Raw genomic sequence first — 23,441 nt, 5'->3', positions numbered from 1 at the left:
CGCAGCTCCGTATGTCTCCTTTTTTTGGTATTTTCACGCAAATTCTTCTGCTAATTGGGATTTAGTCCAATTCTGTATCTTTCCCTTCAAGGCTCAGGGGTCCGAGATTATCTTCTGTGTCTGTGCTAATTGGTTTCCCTTTTCTTTGTTGAAGAGGATCTGTGCAATCCTTCTGCCTAGTCCACCATCTTGCCGGAACTCCCAGTAGTTAAATTTTTGAGAATGAAAAATTATATGTAAATTTTTTACTGCACTGGAGGGCGATGCCCCTAATCCCTGTGTTGTTCAGGGGTCAACTGTATATTGTAGGTGATCAATATCAGGCTTCTCACTTTTGGAGAAATAGTTACAGGTTAGGAAAGAAGATGGACTAAAATGTACCCTGTACACTATACTGTTGAGAAGTATCAGTGTGAATTCATATTTTTAAATATATACATAGATAAATCAAAATCAAACTCACTGCTGTTGAGTCAGGTCTGACTCATAGCAACCCCTCCTTGGGTTTCTGAGGCCATATCACTAAGGAAGTAGATGGCCCCAGATTAAAAAATATATATATATATAGGTGTGTTTATGTTTTCTAGCTCTTCTGTTTGTTTTTTAAGCTGAGGTAATACATATTCATTACCAATCTAGAGATTGTTGTCCATGTGGGGAACCAGGAGGTAGATATAAGAAAACCAAAAAATAAATTCAGTGCCATCCAATTAATTTCGACTCATAGAGAACCCCACTGGGTTTCCAAGCCTATACATCTTTATGGAAGTTGACTGCCTCATGTTTCTTCTGTGGAGCCAGATGGGATTGAACTGCACACCATTTCAGTTAGCAGCCAAATGCCTTAACCATTACACCACCAGAGCTTCTTAGGTGTAAGAACAGAGTAAAAATTTCCTTACCCTACCCTTCCTGGGATTCTGGTGTATATATACATTTGTGTATGTACATACACACACACACACACACACATCCACCACTTGTCTCTCAGTGTGTCGTACTCTGTTGCCTTACTTGTTGCTGTGATGCTGGGAGCTAGTATTTCAAATACCATACCAGAAAAGGCACCCATGGGAGACAGAGTTCAGCAGAGACTCTCAGTCTAACACTAGGAAGAAGGACCTCGTGATCTAGTGCTAAAGAAATTGGCCAGTAAAACCTTATGAATAGCAGTGAAACACTGTCTGATACATTACTGGAAAACTTTAACTAGCAGAGGAACATTGTCTAATATAGTGCCAGAGGATGAGCCCAACATGTTGGAAGACACTTAAAATATGAATGGGGAAGAGATGCCTCCTCAAAGTAGAGTTGACCTTAATAATATGAATGGAGTAAAGCTTTTGAGACCTTCATTTACTCATGGCATGCCTCAGAATGAGAAGAAACAGCTGAAGACATCATTATTAGTTGGAATTTGGGCTTTACAAAGTGTGACTCTAGAAGAGTAGAAGTCATCAAAAAGCAATGGTATACAAAGATTGATATCATAGGCATTAATAAGCTGAAATGGACTGATATTGGCCATTTTGAATCAGACAAGCATATGGTCTACTATGCCAGGCATAACACGTTGAAGAGGAATTGTGTCACATTCATTATCAAAAAGAACATTTCAAGCTCTATCCTGAAGTACAGTGCTGTCAGTGATAGGATAATATTCATACATTTACAAGGGATACTAGTTAATACTACTACTATTCAAATTTACATACCAACCACCAATGCCAACAATGAAGAAATTTAAGATTAACAACTTCTGTGGTCTGAAATTGATCAAATATACAATCAAGATACACTGATAATTACTGGTGATTAGAATGCAAAAGTTGGAAATGAAGTAGAATTGGCAGCTGAAAAATATGTCCTTGTGATAGAAGTGATGCTGGAGACACCATGATAGAATTTTGCAGGACCAATAACTTATTCATTCCAAATACCTTTTTTTGCAGCACACAAACAGTGACAGTACATGTGTATCTTACCAGATGGAACACACAGGAATCAAATTGACTATATCTGTGAAAATATTCATTGGAGAAGCTTGATATCAGGTGGAACTAGGCTAAGGGTGGACTGTGGAACAGACCATCAATTACTCATGATAAATGGAAAAATATTAAAGTTGTCAAGGATTTCATTTTACTTGAATATATCATCAGAGCATATGGAAGCAGCTGTCAAGGAATCAAATGATGTATTGCATTGGGCATATTTTCTGCAAAAGACATCTTTAAAGTGTTAAAAAAGCAAAAATGTCACTTTGAGGGCTAAGGTACTCCTAACCCAAGTCATAGTATTTTCACTTGTCTCATATGCATGCAAAAGCTGGATAATGAATAAGGAAGACCAAAAAAGAATTGATACATTTGAATTATGATGTTGGTGAAGAATATTGAATGTACCATGGACTGCCGGAAGAATGAAAAAATCTGTCTTGGAAGAAATACAACCAGAACATTCCTTAGAAGTGAGGATGGCAAGGTTTTGTCTCATGTACTTTGGACATGTTGTCAGAAGGGGCTAGTCTCTGCAGAAGGATATCCTGCTTGGTGAAGTAGAGGGTCAGTGAAAAAGAAGATCCTTAATGAGCTTAATTGACACGGTGGCTGCAACAGTGGGCTTCAGCATATGGTGAACATAGCAAGATTGTAAGGATGGCATATGTACATATACATGTATTGTTGTTGTTGTTGTTGTTACGTGGTGTCGAGTCAGACCCAACTCATAGCGACCCCTCCTTGGGTTTCTGAGACAGTGTCACTACGGAAGTAGATTGCCTCATCTTCCTTCCGAGGAGTGGCTGGTGGGTTTGAACCCGCCTGCCTTCTTGTTAGCAGTCAAGTGCTTTAGGCACTAAGCTACCAGAGCTCCTATATACACATATATACTTAGATATTTGTATACATGTGTATGTGTTTATGTATATATGTAGACATGTACACACATGCATACATATGTATATACATATACATTTTAAGCAGCCAATTGTATTTATTCATTTCATTTTAAATTTTGTTTTAATCTCTTTATTTTCATTGGTTAGAACTGGTGTCTGTGCACACAATAATTTATTTACTTTTGGGATTTATAGAGGTAAGAAGAAAATACTTATGTGGTGAAATGTCTTTTGTGAAGAGTATAAAGAAAAACACAGTTGTGGAATTTCAAATCAGAATTATTTTTGAATATTGGTTTTTCTATTCCTGAAAATGTATGTCTCTCCTTATTAATTCTTTACTCAATAACTTATAACTATCTTTCTCTTTGTTTTCAGCTACTTCCTAGAGAGAAGAAATGTTACTACCTCAGCTGGAAACTATGTGACCCAGCAAAGTGAGTCTGTGCATTTAAAGTCTGTGTAATTTAGTTAGCACTCATTTGATAGCATTAAATCTGTTACAATTGTGATTGAGGAGGCAGCCCACCTGCGGAATAGCAAGTAATGGGAATAGCTGTCTGCCTGTCTTCTTACCACTTCAGACACTTTTAAAGGTGTGTGAATAAAAGTCAGTATCATGCCCTCAGCTTCCTTGGAAATTTGCACATGCTTATGTGAAAAGACTTTTTTTACACAGGCTTCATTTATCCTTAGCTACAGTCAAAGGTATTTAGCTAAGTTAAAATGGATTCTGGAAGTCTGAGCTACAGGACAAAGATATATAGAAGGTAATTTTACCATGGCAACAGGAAAAGCTTAGCATTATTACTCAGGTAAATTGGTCATTGACAGAAGCCTTTCTTTCCTTTTGAAAATTTTGCTGGTACGTGTTCAGGAACATTCATGTCAACAAAAACATGGCAAATACTTGGTTACTGAACTGCTAATAGATTTTTACAGTGGCAGAAAATGCAGGTGTTGAGGGTTTTATATTTTTATTTTTTGTGACTCAGTGCCATTCAAGAATGGTAGAAATTCTCTTGAAATAATTCATTTAATGGTGTGCTAACAGCCATGGTGTTAGAAGAATTATATAAGTAGATTCTAGAATTTTGAACAGTATAACCTCTTACACTTTATAACATAGTTGTTATGTTAGTTGACTTTTTGTAATCACTTACTGAAAACTGTAAAAGAATTAAGGTGAATTATGAATTCTGTGCCATGTATGTTGTTGTTGTTGTTATGTGCCATTGACTTGGACTCTATTCGTGGTGACCCCTCCTTGGGTTTCCGAGACGGTATCACTACGGAAGTAGATTGCCCAACTTTCCTTCCAAGGAGTGGCTGGTTGGTTTGAACTGCCAGCCTTCTGGTTAGCAGTCAAATGCCATGTATACTGTTCTCTTATTTAGAAATTTACATTAAAATGGTACCACCAGTTTCCACTGTATGTGGAAAATATGTTTGGCTATATTAATGTGGGATATATATGACACATGGCAATTTAAGAAATGGTACTGATTGGTATATACAGTGAGTGCTATATCAAAAAGATGGTAAGAGTTGATTTATGGGTAAGAATTATAAGTTCTATTTTATATTCTCAAAGAATTAAGTTTACGATGTGGTATGGTATTGCTATGAAATGAACACTTTTTTTTTTTTTTTTTTTTTAATCAGTATTTCACATTATTCACCTCTTTCCATTTTCATCCTATAATTCCCCCAAAAGAGTCAAATGAGGAGAATTCATCTTCCATTTTCCCTTATGGAGAGACTTTTCTCTTCCAGACACTAGAAAATAACAAGGTTAGTCCCATACATTTAAACTTTTCTCCATATCCAGTTTTTTGCTCTTCTGTTTATGTATGTACCTTCATTTTCCTGTGTACTGTGTGAAGAATGCCTTATATTGAGGAATGAAATTTCCAATCAGTAAAATCTGTTTAATAAAATAGTTCTATAACTTTATATGTCATAAAAACACATTTGCAGTTCAATTTCAAGAAATACAGAATTGTGGGATTTTTAAATTTACCACAGAATAATGTTACTTCAATAACAACATAAAATACAATTAAAACATAAAAAACAAAACAAAAATCTGGATTTTATTTCTTTGTATGCTCAAATACAAACTTATGAAGTGTTCTGACTTCCAGCTCTTCATATGTCTTAATTATTTGATTTGTAACTCAGTCTTTCCTCTCCATTAATTGTACCATTTCACTGTTTTATTTCTTGGTTTGATAAAAGAGATGTTGGAAAATAAAAGGAAAGCAGGAAAGTAAAATGACTTCTATTATTGTTAGCATCTTTTTTTATTAGTTGAAATTATGATTTATTAATGTTTTAAATAAAATAGTGAAAAAAAAAGGCAATGAAAGACTACTGTTTAAGTGTAGTCTCCTTGATTATATTGATTTTACTGAAAATTGATCTAAGCAACATTTGGTTATTAAAAGTAATCACAAATGTTGTGGACCTTCATAGAATATTGTTTCATAATTAAAATAAAAAACAGCAACAGAACCAATAAATGCATTTATTTATTTTTATAGAAGAAATCAATAAGGAATGAATTTTGGACCCATGAGGAAACACTTAAAGGGGAAGCAACTACTGAAAAGAACTCTCTTTTGGTCAAATCAAGGTATGTTGTCATGGATTGATCATGATTAATTTTTTCAAATAAAATACTCTAAAATGTTTTTCCTCGTATTATAATTCTAAGAAATAATGATAATTACTTTGGTATGATCAGGTGTTTTGTTTCTGTGTGCACCCATTGTGATGATTGAATGCAAGGGGTCAGGACATGGGGTCTAGAGTGATATTCCATAGCAGATTGTTTTAGTCTGTCTTTGATTGAAACCTCCCCCCACAAAGTGGCAAATATGTGGTGACCTTGACTGTACCTTAGAGATGATAGATATGTTAATAAATAGGAGAAAGGGACAATTTAATATATCACCTTGTAAAGTGCAGTGTAATGTGTCCTTTTTAATGGAGGGTCAGCATGGACAAGAAGCTTGAAAATTATTTATTTATTTGGATCACACATGAAATTAAACTAAACTTATAGTCACCAGTTTAAATTTTATGTTTGTTGTAATTCTCCTCCCCCCAGCTTTATTGGGAATTGGAATACTGGATCATTACCTGATGTTTGTTTTATTTTCTATATATCCTTCATTTTCCTAGGCTAACAATTAAGGATAGCCTTGTTAAGTAGGTTTCCGTAAGTGGAAACTAAATAATTTCACACATTTAGCAAGTATTTGACTTGAATCTATTATAATATAAACTGGTAGAAGGCTGCTAAATCTATTTTTGAGCAAGAAATGCTTTTTAGAACACTATATCCAGGAGTATGTAATTTTACCTCTATGTATATCTATTTCATTGATTAGTAAAAACTTCATTGTAATGGGTTTTATTGTACATAAACAACTGGGAAAATCTGTCATTCCTTAAATCTATAGGAATATACTTAGCTCTAATGAGTATGTTCCAGTAAATATTTTATAGTATTATATATTGTACACTGAGCCTGCCTTGTGTTCTGCTAGCAGTGAGGTGTAGTTTTTTTTTCCCTCATTAGTATAGCAAAATACTGAAGCTCTTAGCAGTTAGACATATTCTCTGTTTTCTTGTATTTTGGTAGAGCATGGGGTTTGCAGAGTTTGTTAGGAAAGTTTGAGGGACACAAATTGTAATTAATTGAAAAACACATACCCACAAACAAGTTGCCATTGAGTCAGTTCCTACTCGTGGTGACCCTGTGTGTGTCACAGAAAGACTGTCCTCAATAGGAATTTCAGTGACTGATTTGTAGGAAGCAAGGCTAAGTCTGTCTCCAGGATGCCCTCTGGATATACTTGAACCTCCAACCTTTTGATTAGTAGCTGAGTGCGTAAACTGTTACCGCCCAGGGACCCCTAAATTGGAAATAAGATCTCAGGATAGATATGTTAGTGGTTCTTGATGGTCCAGAGAGTGTGTCGGGCTGACCACTAATGTTGCTGTTGAAGGTGTTTAAATTATAATGTAAAGAATATGGTCAGTCTCCATTCTTACCAATCTGCATCCAATCTCCCATAATAAAAGGGACCAGATTTAAATTGTACACAGGGAAAAACTTGCTAATAGTGTTCAAATATGTCCTAGGATAATGATGATTTCCATTTAATTATCTGGAAGGTTTTAAAATTTGCCATTAGGGCTCATCGAACTCTTAAGATTTTCTTAGTCTTTATTTTTGTGATCTTCATTTATAACTAAAAACAAATGACTGCTTAAGTGGCATTTAGTGCGCTGAGATACTAACACCTCTTCATTCCATTTAGCATCTACGATAACAGGGTGGAGAAAACCAGTGAAGATAAAGTGGAAGATATTTGGATACCTCGAGAGGACAAAAATCATGTTCTAATAGACTCTGCTTCTGAATCGGAATACTCAACAGTAGAAGAGTGTTTTCACAGCTTAAGAAGAAAAAGTTCAAAGGCATCTAAATCTAGGGCTCAAAAAGTGTTGAATTTGGACCCTCTTACTAGGCACAGTTACCCATTTAGCTCAATAAGTGGAAATGCTGCTTCGTCAACCATTTCCTCGAATGCAATATCTCCTTATGCTTGTTTTTATGGATCATCTGTAAGGAAGGTTAAATCTGGGTGGCTGGACAAACTCTCTCCTCAAGGGTATGTATTTTTTAATTTCATAAATAACATTTTTTGAAAATTCACACACTCACAAGTTGCCATTGAATCAGTTGATCTACATCCCACCCACACATAGAGAGATACAATGATTAGGGACTTTTAATATACTTTTGCAAATGCCTTTGTGTCTTTAGACATAAAGTGTAAAGTGTAATATGCTATGTGGAAGGCTGGATTAAGATTCTGATTAGCAAATGAAAGGTGAAAGTTTCGATTTTACATCTAGGTCTTTAACGTTTGTTTCTAATTTTGCACTATTCTGTGTCTGAATTTGTAATGAAGAAAAACAACACAGACTGAATTAATATTACTCGACCCATGCTATTTGGCTTTTGGTCATATCATAACAGTGTTCTGTTTGGGTATACAAGGCTTATTGTACTTAGGGGAAAGTACGTCATTGTTAGAGTTCAGTCTTCATTGTTATTGATAAATTGTTTTGCCTTAGCATGTTGCACAGAAATCAGGACCCCTCAAATATTATACTTTTAAAACATTATTTCTGATCTTTACAAAATAACTCTGCCCCTTAAGTATTTTCTAATACTGAAAAATGTTTGGGAAGGGATTATATGTAATTAGAATTGTTTTCTGGCATCCTAAAATATAGGTGTTTTTGAAATATTTACTTGAAATATTCCCCATGAATTATTTAGGTAATTTTGTGATTAAACTTCTCGTGTTTAAGTAGTTAACTTGGTGTGCCTCTACAATGTGCTGGCTTTTTCTCCTATACCCCTAAAAGTGTTCACCATTTCTACAGTGTCTTGGTTTGATCTAAAATCAATTTTATTAGCAATAAAATGATCAGAAGCAGCCTCAGATGAATAATAAGAGCAGGAATTAAATTTCTTAAGAAAGCAAAAAACAAAAACAAACTCAAAACATATATGGTTACTAATTATATGATTAATAATTTATATGATTGCATCCTTTTTTGAATAAACCGAAAATGAGTATTTCTTAGTCTGCTGTGTACAGTGATTTTTCAGCTATCAGTATTTTCAAGAAATCAATATTCAGATACCAAAGTTATGAGTCAGCATTCAGATACACACACTATTGAAATTAAACAGTGAGTTTGAATATTCCCAATCTTTCGTTTCTATAAAATGTAAGTGTTTAGGGAGAGCCAAGTGCTCTTTCAAAATATCACCAGCACATTTAGTCAACTCTGGGTATGGAGCCCTGAGGAGCTGTGGTTTCCTGTGTGATCTCCAGTGGTGTCTTATTCTTTACAGAGTAGATATGTTTATGCTTCAGGCACACTGACAGACTTCACCATTATAGGCCTCCTTGGACACATTTGCCAATATTTGCCCTCTCTCTTTATCAGAACTCCTGATTTTCTATCCTTTCTATTCTGAACCTGCCCAAGGTCAGATGTTACAAGTTTTCTAGATTTGTATTTTTTCATTTCAGGGGAAATAATTGGGTGTTCTGCTTTAAAACGTTTTCTCCTGGACACCAGGATAAATGGAGATGGGAAAGTAAACAAAGGAGCTTGTTATATCACCAGAATATTTAAAACCCTTTTATGTGATTATGTTGCTGTGCATTGAAAGAAAATAAAAATTAACTGGCTAAGATGCATGTATTTATTAGTTAAGAAGTAGAATTTGAATTTTCCCTTTCCCTAATTAGACCACAGTAGGCTATTGTTAGGGTGTTTAAGACGTTCATTAATTAGACTAAGTGATGCCTTCACATTGCTTTTGCAGAGGTTGTTAGGCTTTGTGAAACTCACATGGTCACAGGTTCCTTTGGTGCAAGTAGCACAGACTCAGGTGGCATTCTGAATTCCATAGAGTCAGGTCAGCAAACGTTTTCTGAAAAGGGTCAGATTTTATTTTAAGCTTTACAGGCCATACGATCTTTGTGGTAACTAATCAACTAAGCAGGCTTAGCATGAACAGAGCCATATATAGGCAATATGTAAACCAATGAGTGAGGCTTTGTTCCAATAAAACTTTATAATAAATACAGATGGTAAATCAGATTTTGCCTATGGGCCATGGAAGGATAAACTAGATTAGATGGTTCATTGAAATTGTATCTCACTTAGCCTACTCCATCTCTCCTGGGTCCCAAATTAAAAATTACATCACACAGTAAGGATCACTATCTATTAAATATGGAAGTATTAAATAGCAATTGTCCTTCTCTGGACCTTACCAAAAAAAACCAAAACCACTGCCAATGAGTTGATTCCAACTCATAATGACCCCCATTGGGTTTCCAAGGTGGTAAATCTCTACATAAGTAGATTACCCCACCTTCCTTCCATGGAGTGGCTGGTGGGTTTGAACTGTTAACCTCCTGGTTAGCAGTCAAATGCATTAGGCACTGGGCCACCAGAGCTCCTTTCTCAGCACCTTTACTCTTGATTTTTCTCATGGAATTCTCTTCCCCCCAGTGAGCAGCATACTTTGGACCTCATACTCCCCTCACCTTCCTGAAATTTTTACTGTAATGTTACCTTTGCCATTGGGCACTGATCACCAACTTTAATATTATACCTTTCCTGTCTGCAGTCATTATTTTAATTATTTTTTCTGTGTTAGATGATTTATTTATTTCATATGTGGTCCACGATTTTGTTTACTGAGGTAACCTTACTACTTAGGATATCATCCAGGACATGGTAGCTGCTCTTCATATTTGTTGTTGAGGGTATAAGTAAGAAACCCAGCATTATTTATTTCTTTTAAATATTCTAAAACAGCTAGTGTATTTACTTACAGGGACTACATAAGAAAAATTACTAAACTCTGAACACTGTATTAGTGGTTGAAAGTCTATAGGTGCCATTGATGCTGCTGGTGTGCCTAATAGAGAAGTGAAATCTCTTTTTTTTAATAATTTTTAATTCTTTTTTAAATTAAACATGATATATAAAAAACACAGTTTATAACAAAGAGCCACGCTCAGTTACCATTTTTCAAGTAGTGTTTGAAACTATCCTCCATCACGAGTAACAGTAAAAAAAAAAAAAAAATTCATAATCTGTATATTTCATATGGTTGAGTGTATATTTGCTTTTGAAATGGAAATAACAGTTTTGAACCAATGCACAGTATGTGAAAACTGCCCAATATTTAGTAAGAAAATAATTGCATGTTATGTAATGAAAGAAATACTGAAACATTTCCAGTTAAGCTTAAAGTATGAAAAAAGTATTTAAATATTTAAAAATTTAACTGTAATGTCATATGAAATGATCCTGTAGGATGAGATGGTCGTATCCTTTCTCCACATTTGTTTAATCTGTATGCTGAACAAATAATTCTAGAAGCTGGACTATATGAAGAAGAATGCAGCATCAGGATTGGAGGAAGACTGATTAACAACCTGCAATATGCAGATGACACAACCTTGCTTGCTGAATGTGAAGATGACTTGAGGTACTTCCTGATGAAGATCAAAGACTACTACAGCCTTCATTATGGATTATAACTCAACATAAAAAATCCTCACAACTGGAGCAGCAAAAATATGATTAGCAGAGAAAAGATTGAAGTTGTTGGAGATATCATTTTACTGGGATCCACAGTCAACACTGGTGGAAACAGCAGTGAAGAAATCAAATAACGTATTGGATTGGGAGAATCTGCAGAAGACCTATCTGAGGTGCTAAGGAGCAAAGATGTCCCTTTGAAGACTAAGGTGCCTAACCTAAGCAATGGTATTTTCAATAGTCTTATATGCATGTGAAAGCAAGACAATGAATAAAACCAAAACAAAAAACCAAACTCACTTCTGTCGAGTCGGACCTGACTCATAGCGACCACTCCTTGGGTTTCCGAGGCAGTATCACTATGGAAGTAGATTGCCCAACCTTTCTTCCGAGGAGTGGCTATGAATAAGGGAAATCAAAGAAGAGTTGATGCCTCTGAATCCTGGTACTGGTGAAGAATACTGTAAATACCATGGTCTGTCAGAAGAACTGACAAATCTGCCCTGGAAGAATTGCAGCCAGAATGCTACTCAGAAGTGAGAATGGGCAGACTTTGTCTCATCTGTTTTGGTCATGTTGTCAGAAGGGACCATTCCCTGGAGAAAGATAACATGCTTGGTAAAGTAGAAGGTCTGTGAAAAAGGGGAAGACCCTCAATGAGATGGATTGATACAGTAGCTGCAACAATGGGCTCAAACACAGCAAGGATTGTGGGGATGGCGCAGAGCTGGACAGTGTTTTATTCTGTTGTGTATGGGGTTGCTATGAGTCATAGCCTGCACAGCGGCACTTAAGAACAACAGCGTGACATGGTCAGTTTAAAAAAATGGAATGAAAGAAACTTGAGAAAATGCTGAATATGGGTTTTCACCAGTAATTCAAATGTGAAAGCAAATGGAAAGAAAAACAGTGCTTGTTTTTAAAAAGTCTGGTTTTTGATGATAAATTTTTTTCAGCTGTAGCTCAGAAGCTAAAGATTTTCAGCAAATCTGTATAGATGAAAATTTAGTAGACTGGATATAATTTATTCCCACACACCCCAAATTCATAACTCGGACCAGAGAATCTGTGAGTTGCTATAAGGAAAAGAGAACATGGCTGAATTTGTCCAGGAAACACTGCCTCCTGCCTTTCTACCAAGTGATGCACATACTGAGATCTCCAAAAATATCTGTGAAATGAAAATCCGTTTGACTTTTTTTTTTTTAGCTTAATGTTTTCTAAAGATGTTTGTGTGTAGAAATCTGTGTTTTGCATAAACACAGAGCATACTCATAAAATCTGTGATGTATATATTATTTTACTGGACAAGATATTTTAGAATTTCATTTTTGCTTTTTTTTTGGGTGGACTGACTGCCTTTTTTTTTAACCATGGGGAAATTTGATGTGGCAGCATGAGCCTAGGATGGCAGACGCTAAACATGAGGGATTAACTCAGCAATTTGAATATACAGTATGCTTCGAATATACTTAGTACTGTATATTCACAGTACTGAATTTATCCCTCATGTTTAGCTTCTGACATCTTAGGCTCATGCCACCACATCAAATTTCCCCATAGTTATAGTATACTTTAGTAGGAACCTATACATAGAACAGGAGGCTCCCATTCGAACAGAACAAGGGGATACTGCATAGTTTAAAATCAAGAAGGGGGTGCATCAGGGTTTTCACCATACTTATTCAATCTGTATGCTGAACAGATAGTCTGAGAAGCTGAACTGTATGAAGAGAACATAGCATCAGGATTGAAGGAAGAATCATTAACAACCTGCGATACGCTGATGACACAACTTTGCTTGCTGAAAGTGAGGATGACGTGAAGCTCTTACTAATGAAGATTGAAGAATAGTCTGCAGTATGGATTACACCTCAATATAAAGAAAACAGAAATCCTCACAACTGGACCAATAAGCAGCATCACAATAAACGGAGAAAAGATTGAAGTTAAAGAATTTGTATTACTTGTTTCTTCAATCAACACCCATGGAAGCAGCATAGATAATGAGGATATCAGTGGGCAAATTGGCTTCAAAAGACCTCTTTCAAGTGCTGAAGAGCAAAGATGTCTCCTTGAGGATTAAGGTGTGCCTGACACAAGCCATGGTATTTTTAGTCGCCTCATATGCATGTGAGAGATAGACAATGAATAAGGAAGACCAAAAAAGAGTCAACGCTTTTGAGTAGTAGTGCAGGCGAAGAATGATGAAAGTATCATGGACTGCGAAAGGAATTAACAAATCTGTCTTAGAAGAAGTGGAGCTGGAATGCTCCTTGGAAGTGAGAATGGCCAGACTTCATCTGACCTAATTTGGTCATGTTGTCAGAAGGAACCATTCCTTGGAGAAGGATATCATGCTTGGTAAATGGGAGGGTCAATGAAAAAAGGGGAAGGCCCTCAATGAGATGAATTGACACAGTGGCTGTGGCAATGGGCTCAAGTATAGCAGGGATTGTGGAGCTGGCACAGGACCAGGCAGTGTTTCATTCTGCTGTACATAGGGTCTCTATGGGTCAGAGAGAACTTGACCGCACCTAACAACAGTAACATACTTAAATATTGATGGATAACTTTTCTTGTAGGTTCTGTTTATAGCAGAAAAGAAATACATCCCAAAAGAAATATGTCCAAAAAGAAATGAAACCTAAAGATAAAATATATTAACTGGTAGAGAAAGTAGTGCAGAGAATACATCATCATGAATATACAGATGGTTTAGAGAACATTTCTTCATGGAACAGGGTAGCAATTAGCTTCTGGGAAATGGATAGGATTTTAACTGGCATTTTTTGATGGAATTCTTTTCTGGCTATAGGGAGTGAAAAGACCCTGAGGTCAGTGGTACCCAGATGCCTGAAAAGATAGATAGTGGATTGAGACCAAAATGGAAATAGGGATTATTTTATTGAATTTGGACTCTAGAACCAGAAGGAAGAAACTGGCAGTGAGTTCCGTGTTCAGATTCAACAGATAATCATAGCAAATGGAAAAACCAGTGGTTGAACCCCAAGAAAAAGTAAAATCCTAGACACTGCTGTGAGTCACATACCACCCAGAAGTTTGTAGCACATGACTTAGTGGGAGATCAGAGGTTATACTGTTCATGGTTTAGTCAGTGACTGATGGCCCATCCAGTATCCAGAGCTTCCAAGGCTGCTTTGCTCTCCTGGATTACACAGGCTTGAATGGATCAGATCTTAGGATTCTGAGATCCTGTGGCTGGCCTTTCAGTCAAAGTCTAATGTGGTGGGAAGTGGATAACTCTCTGTCTGACCGGGATATTGTTTATCAGTCACCTTGTTAAACTTAATGCCAAATCTTAAATCCCTGATGAAAAGCACTTTTTATACTGATAGATTATTTGATCATTTCTCAAATTACTTATCACTTGAATATAGATTGTAAGAAACAAAGTTTAATGTATTACTTACAGTTTGAGAAAAAATGTTCTGCTCTAGTTTTCAATTAAAATAAATGGCTAATTTCTTTGGATGAATATAGCTGAAGAGAAAGGAACAAACATGTTATAATGGGACAGACTGAAGTCATCCCATTTTTCTTTTGTTTGACTCATTTTCTCAGAGCTTCCATTGCCCACATAAAAGTGAAAAGATGAGACAATGGCCTGATTTGAAAAAGTAGGAAATCTGGGGCCTGACACTTAATTGGTGTTCAATAAATCTGAATTTCTTTTTTCTTCAAACAAACTTTATTTTATTGCAGGTGACTTTCGATGATGTTGTTGAAAATGAGTTCTAGTCACTTTTTCCCTTCACAAATATAAGTTAAATAAATTATATGTTTGCATTGAAAAGTTACAATTAAGAATTTTGTTGGTTGTTACGGAAACACATAGTTTAAAGTATCAAGCAGTTCTGCATGGCTTATTAAAAGAAAATAGCAATTTTTCTTGCCATATAACTTCTTCAAAAGAGGTAGCCACCTTCAATTCTCTCAGTAATTTCTTTTGGTATTTATCTTTTATGTCTTACTGATATATTTATATCAGTTCTTTTTGATTTTTCAGTATTAGGAATTAATTATTGAGGTACCACCATGGAAGATAATGTTTATTCATTTTTACTACTGCCTGTCATAGATACCATAGACACAGTTCCTATCTGTCATCCTTCCAATACAGTTCTAGTTATATGTAAGTAAAGTATTTAGGTTATATCCAAATTCCATTTTCGACCACTTATCTGTCAGTTTTTTGTACTATGGTGGCTTGCATGTTGCTATGAGGCTAGAGGCTATGCCACTGGTATTTCAAACACCAGCAGGGTCACGCATGGTGGACAGGTTTCAGCAGAGCTTCCAGAATGAGACTGGGAAGAGGGAGGGGTCATCCACTTCTCAAAGATTTGACTAGTAGCAGTGAAACACTGTCTGATATATTACTGGAAAACTTTATGAATATCCCTTAAACTTTGTCTGACGTATTGCCAGAAGATGAGCCCCTCAGGTCAAAGGCTCTCAAAATACAACTGGGGAAGAGCTGCCTCCTCAAAGTAGAGTCTACCTTAATGACGTGGATGGAGTAAGGCTTTCAGGACATCCATTTGTTGATGTGGCATGACTCAAAATGGGAAGAAACAATTGCAAACACCTGCTAATAGTCATAACATGGAATGGACAGAGTATGAATCTGGGAAGATTGGAAGTTGTCAGAACTGAAATGGGACACAAAGCTCTGTGTCCTACGTATTAGTGAGCTGAAATGGACTGGTTTGGGCCATCCAGACAATCATATGATCTGCTATGCTGGGGATGACAAATTGAAGAGGAATAGCATGTCATTCATGTTACAAAGAATGTTTCAAGATGTATTCTGAAGTACAATGGTGTCAGTGATAGGTTAATATCCATACACCTACAAGGAATACCACAACTATTACTTCAAATTTACATACCAACTAAAAGCCAAAATGAAGAAATTGAAGATTTTTATCAACTTTTGTGGTTTGTAATTGACCAGACATGCAATGAAGATACATTGATTATTACTGGTGATTGGAATGCAAAAGTTGTAAACAAAGAAGAATCATTGGTAGTTGGAAAATACCGTCTTAGTGATAGACATGATGCCAGAGATTACATGATAGATTTTGCAAGACCGACTTCTTCATTGCAAATGCCTTTTTTCAACAACATAAATGACAGCTATACGTGTGGACCTGGCCAGATGGAGCACATAGGAACTAGATAAACTACATCTGTCGAAAGAGGTGATGGAGAAGCTCAGTATCTTCAGCCAAAACAAGGCCAGGAGCTGACTGTGGAACAGACCAACTGCTCATATACAAGTTCAGGTTGAAACTGCAGACAGTTAAAAGAAGTCCATGAGAGCCAAAATATGCCTTGATTATATTCCTCTTGAATTTAGAGACCATCTAAAGAAAATATTTGACACACTGAACACCAGTGACCGACACCAGACAAATTGTGAAATGACATCAGGAACATACATGAAAAAGGAAAGGTCATTAAAAAGACAGGGAAGGAAGAAAAGACCTAAATGGATGTCAGAAGAGACTCTGAATCTTGCTCTTGAGTGGAGAGTAGTTAAACCAAATGAAAGAATTGACTAGATAACAGAGTTGAACAGAAGATTTCAAAGAGCAGGTCAAGAAGACAAAGTCAGTTATAATGAAATGTGCAGAAATCTGGAGATAGAAAACAAAAGGGAAGAACACACATGGCATTTCTCAAGCTCAAAGAACTGAAGAATAAATCAAGCCTTGAGCTGCACTATTGAAAGATTCTATGGAGAAAACATTGAATGATGCAGGAAACATCAAAAGAAGATGGAAGGAATACACAGTCACTGTACAAAAAAGAATTGGTTGGTGTTTGTCTATTTCTGGAGGTGGCATATGATCAAGAACCAATGGTACTGAAGGACAAAGTCAAAGCTGCACTGAGAGAATAGGAAAAATAAGCCTCCAGGAAATGATAGAATATCCACTGAAATGTTTCAACAAACAGATGTTGCGCTTGAGGCACTTACTCATCAATGCCCCGGAATTTGGAAGACAGCTACCTGGCCAGCTGACTGGAAGAGGTCCATATTTGTACCCATTCCAAAGGAAGTGATCCCACAGAATATGAAAATTATCAAACAGTATAATTAATATTGCATACAATTAAAATCTTGCTGAAGATAATTCAAAAACACTTGTAGCAGTATATTGACAGGGAACTTCCAGAAATGCAAGGTGTATTCAGAGGAGGAAGTGGAATGAGGTATATCATTGCTGATGTCAGATGGATCTTGGGTGAGACAAAGAATACCTGAATGATGGTTACTTGTGCTTTATTGACTATGCAAGAGCATTCGGCTGTGTGGAGCATAAAAATCTTGGATAACACTGAGAAGAATGGGATTTCCAGAACACTTAATTGTGCTCATGATGAACTGGTACATAGACTAGGAGGCAGTTGTTCGAATGAACAGGGAAATACTGCTTGGTTTAAAATTAGGAGTGGTGTATGTCGGGGTTGTATCCTATCACCATACTAGCTCAATTTGCTCAATGCTGGACAAATTATCTGAGAAGCTGGATTATATGAAGAAGAGTGTGGCATCAAGACTAGAGGAAGACTCCTTGACAACCTATGATATGCAGGTGACACAACTTTGCTTTCTGAAAGTAAATATGATTTGAAGCATTTACTGATGAAGATTAAAAACCACAGTCTGCAATATGGATTACATCTCATCATAAAGAACATGAAAATCCTCACAACTGGACCAATAAGCAGCATCATGATAAATGAAGGAAAGATTGAAGTTGTCAAAGATTTCATGTAACTTCACTCCATAATTAATACCAATGAAAGCAGCAGTTAAGAAATCAAATGACATATTGCACTGGGCAGGAGCTCTGGTGGCGTAGTGCCTAAGTCATATGACTGCTAATCAGAAGGCTACCAGTTCAAACCCACCTCCTCAGAAGAAAGGTTGGGCAATCTACTAGCGTAGAGATACCACCTTGGAAACCTGAGGAGGGGTCACTATGAGTCGAATCGACTTGACGGCACTGAGTTTGGTTTGGTATTGCATTGGGCAAATCTTCTATAAAAGACCTCTTTAAAGTGCTGAAAAACAAGATGTCTCTTTGAAGGCTGAGATGCACCCAACCCAAGACATGGTATTTTCAGTTGTCTCATATGCATATGAAAGCTGGACAATGAATAAGGAAGACCGAAGAAGAGTTGATACTTTTGAGTTGTGGTGTTGATGAAGAATACTGAAAGTGCCATGAATTGCTAGAACAACAAATATATGTGTCCTGAAGGAAGTGCAGCCAGAATGCTCCTTGGAAGTGAGAATGGCCAGACTTCATCTTGCCTACTTTGGTCATGTCAGAAGGGACCATTCCCTGGAGAAAGGATATCATGATTGGTAAAGTGGAGAAGGCAACGAAAAAGGGGAAGCCCCTCAATGAGATGAATTGATACAGTGACTGCAATCATGGGCTCAGGCAGAAATTGTCAGGATGGTGTGTGACCAGACAGTGTTACATTCTGTTGTATGTAGGGTCGCTATGGAGCTGTCTTGACAGCACCTATCTGCAACATACTCAGTTTTATACTTTCATGACTATGTAGATGCTATTCATAGTTGAGCAGTGGAGTACGTAATGACTGAGTGTTCTTTCATATGCAACTTTTAGTTTTCATTGCAATTAATAATTGCTGATTTTTTTTTTTTTGTTTGCTTGTTGTTGTTGTTGTTATGTGCCGTCAAGTCAAACCTGACTCATAGCGACCCCTCCTTGGGCTTCTGAGGCAGTATCACTACGGAAGTAGGATTGCCCAACCTTTCTTCCGAGGAGTGGCTGGTGGGTTTGAACCGCCAGCCATCTGGTTAGCAGGCAAGTGTCTTAGCCACTATGCTACCAGAGCTCCCATTTGTTTGCTTAGTTCTGTGTATATTTATCAATTCATTCAGAAATTCTTCCTTAGAGGTGTAAATCTCTGAACGAATCAGAAATACATGTATTTATCATTCTAGTGCCTCCGAAGAATAGTTGTTTAGTTTCGGATGGTTGCACCCCAGTCCTGTTGCACAACCAGCATCCAGGGATCTTCCTCACAGTCATCCTTGGTATTCTCTGTGCCCCTCTCAGTGCTTTTATCTTTTCTTAATCTCTTCTCATTGTCTTTTATTATTTAATGTTTTCTCCCTTTGTGTAAAATATAGCCTCTTGAAATGTCTTGAGTAGAGGTAGATGGTATATTACTATTTTGAGACTTTCCATGTTTGATTTTTTTTTTTTCCACCCAAAGCACATATAATAATGTGCTTTGTGATAATTTGTCATAGTTCAGAAATCTCCATTGGAAATAATACTCTTGGATCAGCCATCTGTTGTTTTCTAGATCTAAAGATATTCTAGAGTTAGTTTCAAGAGATCTGATTCTTGAATCTTTGTAAATAACCGCTTTTCAGTTCTGGGAAGTTTTCTTGTGTTATATCTTCTCTGTTTTATTTCTAGAATTCCTGATAATTTGGTGATAGACTTGGATTGAAAGTCTGATAAAAATCAAGCCTTTCTATTTTCTATCTCTGCTGTCTGAGAAGTTTCTTCGTTTCTTAACCCCCATTGCTTTCTGATATCCTATTTTTAATATCCCAAACATGTACTTATTATTGTTGCATACTGTTAGCATCTCTTGGATGCAACATATTATCTTTTCTATCTGAGGATATTAATGTTTTTTGAGACTTTCTTTTCCCTTTAAAGTCAGTTTCTCTCTCTCTCCCCCCTCCCCGCTTCCCTCCCTTTCTTCCTCTCTTTCTTTCCTTTTTTTGTTTTTGGCAGGGATGTTCCCTGCCCCTCATTCACCTTAGAGATGCTTTCCTCAAATGCTTTGTTAATCTCGAGCAGGTTGTTTTAGACTGAGGGACTGAAATGTTGATTGGAAACACTGCAGGCTTCCTGCCTCTTGTGATATTTTTAGACCTTTTTTCTTGAGTAATCCTCATGCTCATATCTTTTAAATGGATCTCCTTATGGAGGGGACAAGCCTGGTAGTCAGTTTTTGGGAACCTAGTAAGGAAAGTAGACCGTAGGTATCCGTATTTATAATGCAGACGTTTATTGAATTATAGTTTTTTAATACTCCACCCTGCCTTCAACCATGCCTGTTATTTTCTGGACCAGAGACTCCCTATTTTAATCTTTCCAGAGAATAAATCTTTACCATCTCTGCTGAACCAGGGAGGGGTAGATTTCCAGCAATGTGAAATGAGGGAGGGGTATTGGGATGGAATGGTGGTTAGGGTACAGGTTCACGTCTTAAGTTGCCTTTAAACAAATTTTCCTATTCTTAGCAGCCCCCCTCACCTTCACAGTCACTTCCAGAGTTATTGGTGCCTCTGTTCCCTGGGACTACATGGATTTTTATGGGGTAAATTATTTTTACTCTCAAGTTGATCTGTTTCTTGCTTAGCAATCAGATACTTGATGTTGCTAAGTCAGTTCCTATTCCTTGTTCTGTTTTACAGATTTCTCTGTGTTGTTACTGTTGTTTACTTACCTGTTTTTTTTTTTTTTTGTCAGTATTGGTTTCTAGATATTTATTTTATTTATTCTTTAATCATTTGCAGTCTTTTTAGTGAGGTTTCTTTGGGGGTAGTGGAAGTAAATGCGGACCTTTAATCCATCATCCTTGTTAGAAGCTTGCTTCATGTTGGCCGTTTTACAGAGGATGTTTCCATAAAACATAGAGGTATGGATCATTGAATATAGCTTCTTCACATACCACATTACGTAAGCACTAAACTTAGAGTATTTTGATAGTCACGCATTAAAATTCAGGATTTATCATTAACTTCCAAAAGTCCTATTAGTATCTAGAATTTTATGCTAAATAAATTTTTTCATTCTTCCTTAAATAGGTTAGGTGTAACAGAGATGGAAGCTGGGGCATATGAGAAACTATTTTGTTTTTGGCTCCAACTCATTTGGTCCAGAAATTATCACTTTATTTTGCTCTAAAGTGAGCAAAACAGTATGTACGTTTGGTTAAAAAAATTACTGGAATTTTATAAAAATATTTCAATAATTTCCTACATCTGTTGTTGTTGTTATGTGCCGTCGAGTCAAACCGACTCATAGCGACCCCTTCTTGGGTTTTCAAGGCAGTATCACTATGGAAGTAGGATTGCCCAACCTTCCTTCCGAGGAGTGGCTGGTGGGTTTGAACCGCCAGCCGTCTGGTTAGCAGGCAAGTGTCTTAGCCACTATGCTACCAGAGCTCCCCTTCATCTATCTAGGTAAAATGCTCCATTACTAATATAAAAACCAAAAAACCAAACTCACTGCCAACGAGTTGATTCTGACTCATAGCAATCCCCACTGGTGTTCCAAGATGGGTAAATCTTTTACAGAAGCAGACTGCCTTGTGCTGGTGGGTTCAAACCACTGACCTTTTTTGGCTAGCAGCCAAATGCATTTACCCCTGTACTACCAGAGCTCCTTGCGTTACTGATAGAACATCAGTTTAATGCCTCATTTTCAAATGAGTAAGTAGGTAAAATGAGTAATGGGGTAGATGAAAAAAAAAAAAGTAATGAGATTAACAAAAATCCATACTGTAAGAGATTGTAGTTGTTCTAAAAAAATTAGTCTAGTTAGAGGCAAGAATAGAATGAAATATGCATAGAAATCTTTTGGATTACACAAAAAATGAAGAGGAAACTGGAGCAGCATGTGGCTGATGTCTTTTTTTCTTAGCGATTGTTAAGGATAACTGAGAAGAATGTTTGCAGTGATTTGATATCATGCTTAATAAGACATGTAACACTGAGAACTGTTGAGGTTCATTCAGTTGTATGATTTTTAAAGATGACAGTTTGTTAGCCTGTGTCATCTTAAATGAATAATATCATTGGCTGGCATGTTTGGTAGATCTAGGGAATTTTTTTTTTTTTTTATTTCTTAAAGCTAAAAGATAATAGTCTTTTAAAAAACTCTGTTGGCACTTAGGAATGAAATTAAACAGGAGTGCATCTGCATGAGCACTTCATAGATAGAGATTTAATTGTGTGTGTATATAGTGTTTTTGAAAAGGATTTTTAAGGTACACATTTTTGAGACAACAAAAACTGACACCAGGTGGGGAGCTGTGTTTATGAAAGCAGTTGAAACTTTATCCCACCTGCCCTGCAAGAGCTCAACTCAAATAAAACTCACTGCCCTGGAGTCCCACCAGCCACTCCTCAGAAGGAAGGTTGGGCAATCCTACTTCCATAGTGATACTGCCTCAGAAACTCAAGGAGGGGTCGCTATGAGTCGGGGCCGACTTGACGGCAAATAACAACAACAACAACAACAGCCCTGGAGTCAGTCAACCCCTCCTTGGGTTTCTGAGGCAGTATCTCTAAGGAAGTAGATTGCCCAGTCTTCCTTCTGAGGAGTGGCTGGTGGGTTTGAACTGCCGACCTTCTGGTTAGCAGTCAAATGCTTTAGGCACTATGCCACTAGAGCTCAAGGGAAGACTTTATCGTAATCCATTCAGTAGCACTGCACAAGCCTTATAAATTATTCTAAAAAAAGGCTTCTTAAAGAAACGTTTCCCTTCAGAATCATAAAAACAAAATAAGATAAACCAGGCAAATACATTTCATGTGTACTTTCTTTTTTTCCTAAGGTGATTCTGAAGCACTTTGCAAAACAGAACTCACATATACAATATGTAGACATCAAATGTTATTGCAACCTGAAGAGAGGTCCTGGATGTATTATTAGGAAATGTACTAGGATCGGTTTTGCATAGTGATTAAGAGCAGGGATTTTGGGGTCAGACTGCCTGGATTTGAATCACAGGTATGCCCTTTACTAGTTGGATAATGGGCAAGTTGCTTACCTTCCCAGTGCCTCTTTGTCTTTATTTGTGTAATGGAGATAATAATATTTCTGTCGTCCATGCTTGCTTTGAGGATTAAAAGAGTTAATATTTGTACAGGGCTTAGAACAGTGCCTGGGACAAAGCACTATATAAGTGGTTTCAATTTTTATTACCAAGTATTTGAATTTTATTACCAAGTACAAATAACTGCTTTTTTGACTGAGGCTTTGAAATTTGTTCTCTGTATAATAATGATTGATTATTTTGGATCTGATTTACATCCTGTTATACTAGGGGCATTGATTAGGGTGATATTATGTTTTGTACTTTGTCTCTTTTTTAAACATTTATTAATCTAATTAAACTTGATAAAGTTTAAGGGAATGGCATAACTTACTTTTTTTTTTTTTTTTTGGCTTTTTTTTTTATTTAGATTTGGGTGAAGATTTACAGAGCAAATTCACTCTCGATACAGCAGTTCACATATACTTTGTCTCATGTCATTGACCAC

The 23,441-nt window shown here is 36.6% G+C and overlaps 1 protein-coding gene across 1 annotated transcript in view; it reads left to right on the top strand.

Annotated features, from left to right (window-relative positions):
- ARAP2 (ArfGAP with RhoGAP domain, ankyrin repeat and PH domain 2) overlaps positions 1-23,441 on the top strand; it is a 333,696-nt gene that overhangs the window by 50,964 nt on the left and 259,291 nt on the right. The window contains 4 exon segments of the mRNA XM_007955550.2: positions 3,278-3,336; positions 4,617-4,693; positions 5,446-5,537; positions 7,234-7,587. Coding sequence (XP_007953741.2) covers positions 3,278-3,336; positions 4,617-4,693; positions 5,446-5,537; positions 7,234-7,587 — 582 coding nt within the window.

Source organism: Orycteropus afer, unplaced genomic scaffold, assembly GCF_000298275.1.
Source record: "Orycteropus afer afer isolate SDZICR_OR568_19922 unplaced genomic scaffold, OryAfe1.0 scaffold00509, whole genome shotgun sequence".
In the NCBI taxonomy this organism is placed as follows: Eukaryota; Metazoa; Chordata; class Mammalia; order Tubulidentata; family Orycteropodidae; genus Orycteropus; species Orycteropus afer.
Note: the sequence above shows the minus strand (reverse complement) of the source record. Positions and strands in the feature narration are given on the sequence as shown.